This window comes from Anarrhichthys ocellatus, unplaced genomic scaffold (assembly GCF_004355925.1).
Source record: "Anarrhichthys ocellatus isolate YVR2014 unplaced genomic scaffold, GSC_Weel_1.0 scaffold117, whole genome shotgun sequence".
Taxonomy (NCBI): Eukaryota; Metazoa; Chordata; class Actinopteri; order Perciformes; family Anarhichadidae; genus Anarrhichthys; species Anarrhichthys ocellatus.
The window spans coordinates 123,142-129,489 of NW_022280147.1; the positions used below are offsets into that span (position 1 = coordinate 123,142).

The following is a 6,348-nucleotide window of genomic DNA, read 5'->3' on the forward strand; positions in this document are numbered from 1 at the left end:
TGTGTGTGTGTGTGTGTGTGTGTGTGTGTGTGTGTGTGTGTGTGTGTTGTTCCATTCAGAGGCCATGAGCAAAGAAGAATACAGATGGCTCATTTGTAATTCATTCGCTTGTTGAGGGAATCACATAAAGGGCACCAGGTCACACACCTAATAGATCCGAGTGTGTGTGTGTGTGAGTTTCGTCGTGTTCCAGGATGCCTGAAAAGTCTGCCGTCTTCACTCTCTGTTCCTTCAGAACATGGCCTGAGAGCAGCGGATTGTTCCTACTATGCCCAGTGTACGTGGATATTAGCTGCAAGCGAGCGTTGTTCTATCTGTGTTGAGTGTTGACAGTTTCCAGCTCTGTTAAAAATTGAAGTGAAGTTGGGAAAAGTTTTCTAGCTGCTTTACAATGCGTTGAATTTATTACTACGTGCACACACAGCAACCCCTTTGGGCTACCTATGTACTATATACATCTTTAAGAATCCCCAATGCATAGTTGATACACACATTCATGAATTTTACAACCATGTTTTCACATTGAGGGGGGGGGGGCTGTTCTGGATACCTAGAGTCAAGTGTCTCTTGCATTATTATTGGTGCTCTATACTGGAATTTACCTTTTTAAAGATGATTATTTGTTTCTTTGTAATTATGTCATGATTGTTAAAATTATTTTAACCAATCATCAATCATTCCAATTTTGTGCATCAAAAAACAAAGTGAAAGGAATTCAAAGAGCATCCCCTCTCCAACCAGCTAGTGCTGGAGAGTGGAAGCAGGAAACAGTGATGTCATCTGATGGATGAGGAATTTAGGGCAAAAATCTGATTGCAGAACATTTCGGAACAATTGCTGGTTGCAAATGAAGGCTTTGTTAAAAAAAAATAAAGACATTGGAAGCAGCGTCAATATAAAATAACTATATTCAGCCTCAGTCAAGCACAGTCATGTGACATCCTTTTGCAGCGTTTAGTTTCTCTTTTTTTAACAGAAATCCTGTTGCTTGGCTTTTAATGTGAAACGTGTGCAGGATGTGTGGAGTGTCTGACAGTAGCTTAGCATGTTATGAGGGGGGTCCTCGCACATCTAGCTGCCGGCGCAGTCCTGCCGCGTGGAATCCCCATCCCCGTTAGGAAGTGTAAAACATATTTTCGGCTCATTATTAATCTGTGGCTTCTCATCTCTTTGTCTTAAACAGCCAAATCCGACTCAAATATTATTATTTATTTAAATCCGATTTGGGTTCAGTCTAAGGCCACATTCTGAATATTAGTTTGTGCAAATTGAACTGGTGGACATTTTTTTGCAGGGATTTTGCCTCTGATTAGATTTTGTGACTATGCTTTTAAGCCCTAAACTTAAGCATCGCGTGACAACCAATGTAAAATAAGCTTTTTTTTCTTGTCAAAACAAGCACTGCATTCTTCAGGACGAGCTAAATGTGGGCGGTGCTGCTGCATACAAAGCAGACCCCACGAGGATAAACAGCTCTGCCTGGTGCAAACTTAAAAATGTCAGGGGAACGATGCTAAATGAAGCCAATATTTAATATTAACTTCTATTAGTTCTATTCTTCTACAAGTTCTATTAACTTCTCCATTCCACCATGACCCCGGTGTGAGGTAGAGGAGGACCATGGAGGGGAGGGTGCTGGTTCTACCCACTGACAACAACACTGGACAGCACAGCGAATTAAATCCTGTACCGAGGGAGAAGGAGTGAGGGGGGGGAGAGTAATGGTGAGAGAGCAGCATAATGAGAAAAGGGAGGACGGTGAAAGAGGGAGCGATGGAGGACTCTCCTCTAATCTCCCACTGAAAGATGGAGATTAGGGGGGAGAGAGAGAGGGGGGAGATATGGATAAGGAGAGATGAGGAGAAAGGGAATGAAAAAGAGGAGGAAGAGCTTGGCAGCCAAGACAAATTCCTCTGGTGCTGATGAGAATGCTAATCTCCTTCCCTCCCTCCCTCCTTTCATCCCACTCTCTTCTCTCCCGTTCCCTCTATCTGTCAGAGGCTGATGTGTTCATCTCAAGACGTGTCCAGCTGCAGTGTGGATGTCTCTCTCTTTCTCTCTCTCTCACTCTCTCAAGGGCCTAGCCTAGATTAGTGTGTGTGTGTGTGTGTGTGTGTGTGTGAGTGAGTGAGTGAGAGTTCGTTGTGGGTGTTTGCGTGAGTGTGTGTACGCATATATAAGAGAGGATCATGTGCATAAGCTCACCAGTGTGCATTGTTTGAAGGAAGATTTGTGTGCGTTCGCTTGTGCGCAGCTCATCAATTAGAATCGCTGGCGGAATTGAGCCGGGAACATCTTCTCCGCCGGCTCACTGCGCACCCACACACCTTGTCCTGTACACACACACACACACAAAATCAAATGCACATGCACTCTCTCTTCCGGAGTCTGGAGAAAGCACAAACGCATGGCGATTTGACAGATAGCTTTGCATTAGTGCCGCCTGCGTCCTAAATGAACACGTCCCCTAGTGTTGTGTGCACCTCCTTGTTAGGGGCCCTAATTTGGTTAGTGCTTTAATAAAGCTGGGAACCTGGGATGCACGAAGCTCAGGCTCTGCTGGTGCACCACCAGGGTAGCAGCGGGGACAGAGAGAGAGAGAGAGAGAGAGTCCTACTCCAAGCCTCCCTACTGATCATGCAGTTTACAGAAGTGTCATTCTGTCATGAGGAAGTCGGGCAACCTGATCAATTCTCTGAAGAACTCTGGGACGATCAGCAAATTTGGCAAATGTTTCACTTTGTAGAAAGATCTGTTTGAGTGTTCTTCACGGGTTGTTTCATTCTTCATAGTGTCACTTAGTTTTACACACAAACAGCTCTGGCATGTGTAAAGAAGTTTATTTCTCATCTTCACGCAGCCGGCTAGTCGCTGCCAAGCGTGGCCAGCCACGTCATCGGCAAGTGGTCATTAACGTGTTGCTCGAGCGCTTGTTGATGTAGGCATTTTATTTAGACGGTGATTGGTTGAGACCTGCTCAACTGTGATTTGTGGCGCGTCACGCATCAACAAGCGTCGGGCGTCAGTTTGTAGCTTCGTGATGCCGGCTTTCAGTGAAAATGACTCGGAGTCCGTTTGCTGTGCCCCCCCTATAGCATCATGACATATGCATCAAATTGTCACAACAACCCGCAAATGTGAAGATTGAAACACATGTACAGGAAAATATGAATGAATACAGGAAAAATAGCTGCAACATTTCAGAGCTCCCTCTAAATTTCTCAAATGAGGTTTTGGTGGCGGAGCTTCGACGGGGAGTATGCATAGAGGAAGTGCATCAGAGGCAGAGACGTTTCCAGCTGAAACGCAGTTGCGACTATTCATTTTGATAAGAGCAACGGACAACAGTGTAACTCAGTGACAGACATTTTATGCATTTATAGGGCGAGTATTAGCTATGTTCTAGCTGACATTTCACTGTTACCTTTAATCAAATAAGTTGCAAAAACGTCTGATGTGGTGATGATCAGTATGCACAGTAAACCTAACCTTTCATAAAAAATGAGAAAAGGAAAAAAAGGAGGCACTCTGATTTAATCATGAACATTTTACATCAAGGCCATAGAGGAAACCCTGCTTCTCTCCTCATCCGATTTTCATCTGCCACCTTTCTTTTCTTCCTTTACCCTCTTTGTTCTCCTTCCTTTTATCCTATCTGCTTTTCTCCCTCCCTGACTGCTGCTCTGTCGGTCTGTCTCTCTCTCTCGCTCTCTCGCTCTCCCCCTTCCCCTGTCCTCTCTAGCTGAAATAATGACAGTGTACCAGGGAGCTGTGTGGTGACGGGCCGATCGATGATCCCTGCTCCAACAGGCTGAGACGAGAGAGAGGGAGAGAAAAGGGAGAAGGGGCAAAGGATGAGGATAAAAAATAAAGAAAAGCCGGGGGTAAAGTGGAGCAGTGAGATGCTGCTTTTTGGAATTGTTAGATGCCTCGTAATTTGAAGGGAAAGATGATCATTTCTAAAGCCTGACCACTGAATTAATTGGATTCCATTTTAAAAAGCTGCCTGATGAAGTGATACGCTTTAGAATTCAAAGTCCTTCAAGTGTTGTGACTTTGATTAATTTCACCTTCATTGTCGCCCCGTGATATATACGTAAGCAGGTTTTATAAATATCCGATGAAAAGCATGTCGTCTTGTTTGAAAAGCCTTAAAAAGAAAAGTAGTCAATTTAACCTGACTGCCTCTGAGCTAAACTGCTCTAATGTTTGGATCCAGGGACATTTTGGTCAGTGAAATGTTTTTTTTTCTGCCTAAAATTAAGAAATTACAATCAATTTGAATGCTTTTCCAAGCCGCCTTAACAGGCTAGATTGATTCAGCTTTCGACACTCATAGGTCTTGAATCCTCTACGGGCTCATCTTAGACTCGACAGTTGATCCATAAGTAACTCTGAGCGATCTAGTGTATAGATCCCCGCTACGGGACCAAGGAGAGCCAGGGGTCAGGAGGTGTTCTGGCAATCCCTCCTCATCAGCAGAGGCGCTCTCCTGCCTGCAGCGCGCTCCAACATATGGATTAGTACAATCTGTTCTCATTTCAGTGGCCACCAGTAGGGCAGGAGCCCCCCCCCCCCTCCCATGCATAGGTGGTGAGCAGATTCTCAGAAAGTAAAATGCTGCTGGTGATGGTGGTGTCAGTGCATTTTGGATAAAAGTTATTCTTTGTAAAAACAGAATTTGAATTTGTATTACTTTATCAGAACACGGATACAGCTTGGCGAGTTTGACCGACCATTCGCTGTATCTGAATTTGCATAATCATGACTCATGCCTCAACCCTGTGGAAGAGGTTCGTCCATCGCCAGGCTCTCGAAAACTCACATCAAACCGTCAATCTGGGCCAAGCAGAGGAGACATGATGTCCTGCTCTAATCCAGGTGCTTCGTGCAACCTGCTGCGGCTCCGGACGGCCGTGTCACTTACAGCGGAAAATCCTCCATTGCACCCAATATTCCTATTTTTTAACACATGTTATGCAATTTAAGTAACGAGCGCCTCTTCCTGGATTTGATTGACTGCCTGGACCAGGTGTGACATTGACGAGAAGGTTTAAGTTGAACTTTTATGGGTGTCTAAAAGTCACTAGAAGTACGTGATGTGCGGGCCCAAAGTGAGGAGAGCACGCCAGGCGCACTGTACCATGGGAAAACGTTGGACTTGCTGGTGACGTGTTCCTCAATCCATGTGATCGAGGCCTTAGGTAACAATTCTCTGTGAGTTTGTCTCTACAAACTCCTTTCACGTTGCACACAGTAATTTGATCAATTGTTAACATAAGATCTATTGATTAGTGTAGCTTTGAATTAGTATCAAGTCTTAAAACTGAGGCCAAATCAGACCGAAAGTACATCTTGAGCAAGACATTCATTGCAAAGAAGGTTAGAAGTTATGTCAGTTAGAGTGCACGTGTTTTCAGCGTGGAGTAAATCTGCAAGCAGTCAGTGTGCTGGCAATGTCCAATATATTTCTACGGAGTCACACTGAACGATTGTAGTCCTGATGTGGCCTGCAGAGAAAATTACTTCTAATAAAGCCTTTTTATGCTGATTGAGTGGCTCATCCTGTCGCAGACACATTTGGAGGAGGTTCACGTCCCTGCTCAGAGACGGTAATGAAGGTGTTGCCGGTTCTCCGCAGGTCTCCAGCAGCGCCACCCTGGAGGGCAAAGGTCAGCTCAAGTTCACCTCGGGCAAGTGGAGCCCCCACCACAACTGCAGCCAGCTTGCCACAGCCAACGACACGGCCATCCGGGGCTGGGACCTCCGCACCATGAGGTGAGCTCTCCACTTTCTTTCTGAAAATACACCATTCGAATCCAGATATTGATACTTTAAATGACTATTATTTAAGACAAAGACATTATAAATACCTCTCCTACTATTTCAATGTATTGATAATTTGTTCTTGAAATATGAAGAAGTACAGATACTTGAGTTGATAAAACCCACATGTGATCAATAATACCATGGCTAACAAGCAATGCTTTGGTCACATTGAGGATCGACATTTTTAAAAAGAGCAACATGAGGCATGTCTTCTGTGAGCTTTGCTCAGTATTAGCATACCTTTTTCATACGCATGCACCTGAATTACAAAACAGCCACATGTTTTCCAACAACCTGCATTTAAATCTGACAGAAGTGAGTCATGTTGGAGTCGCCAGTTAAACTCTCAGAGCTTAATCATTTCAGTGTGTGTCTACACGTAATTACAAGATATTTCAGTGCAGTACATGGAAGTATGCATTTAATTTGACTCATCATGCTGAATGGAAGTACTGCAGATGAGTCCACATCCCTTCTGCATATGTTTAAGAAAAGCCCCACTGAAAAGCTCTTTCATAT

At 44.3% G+C, this 6,348-nt stretch overlaps 1 protein-coding gene across 1 annotated transcript in view; it reads left to right on the plus strand.

Moving 5' to 3' along the window:
- Positions 1-6,348, plus strand: part of eipr1 (EARP complex and GARP complex interacting protein 1) — a 69,061-nt gene that overhangs the window by 28,694 nt on the left and 34,019 nt on the right. Inside the window, exon 6 of the mRNA XM_031876829.1 lies at positions 5,642-5,778. Within this exon, the coding sequence (XP_031732689.1) occupies positions 5,642-5,778 (137 nt within the window). The remainder of the gene's footprint in view (positions 1-5,641; positions 5,779-6,348) is intronic.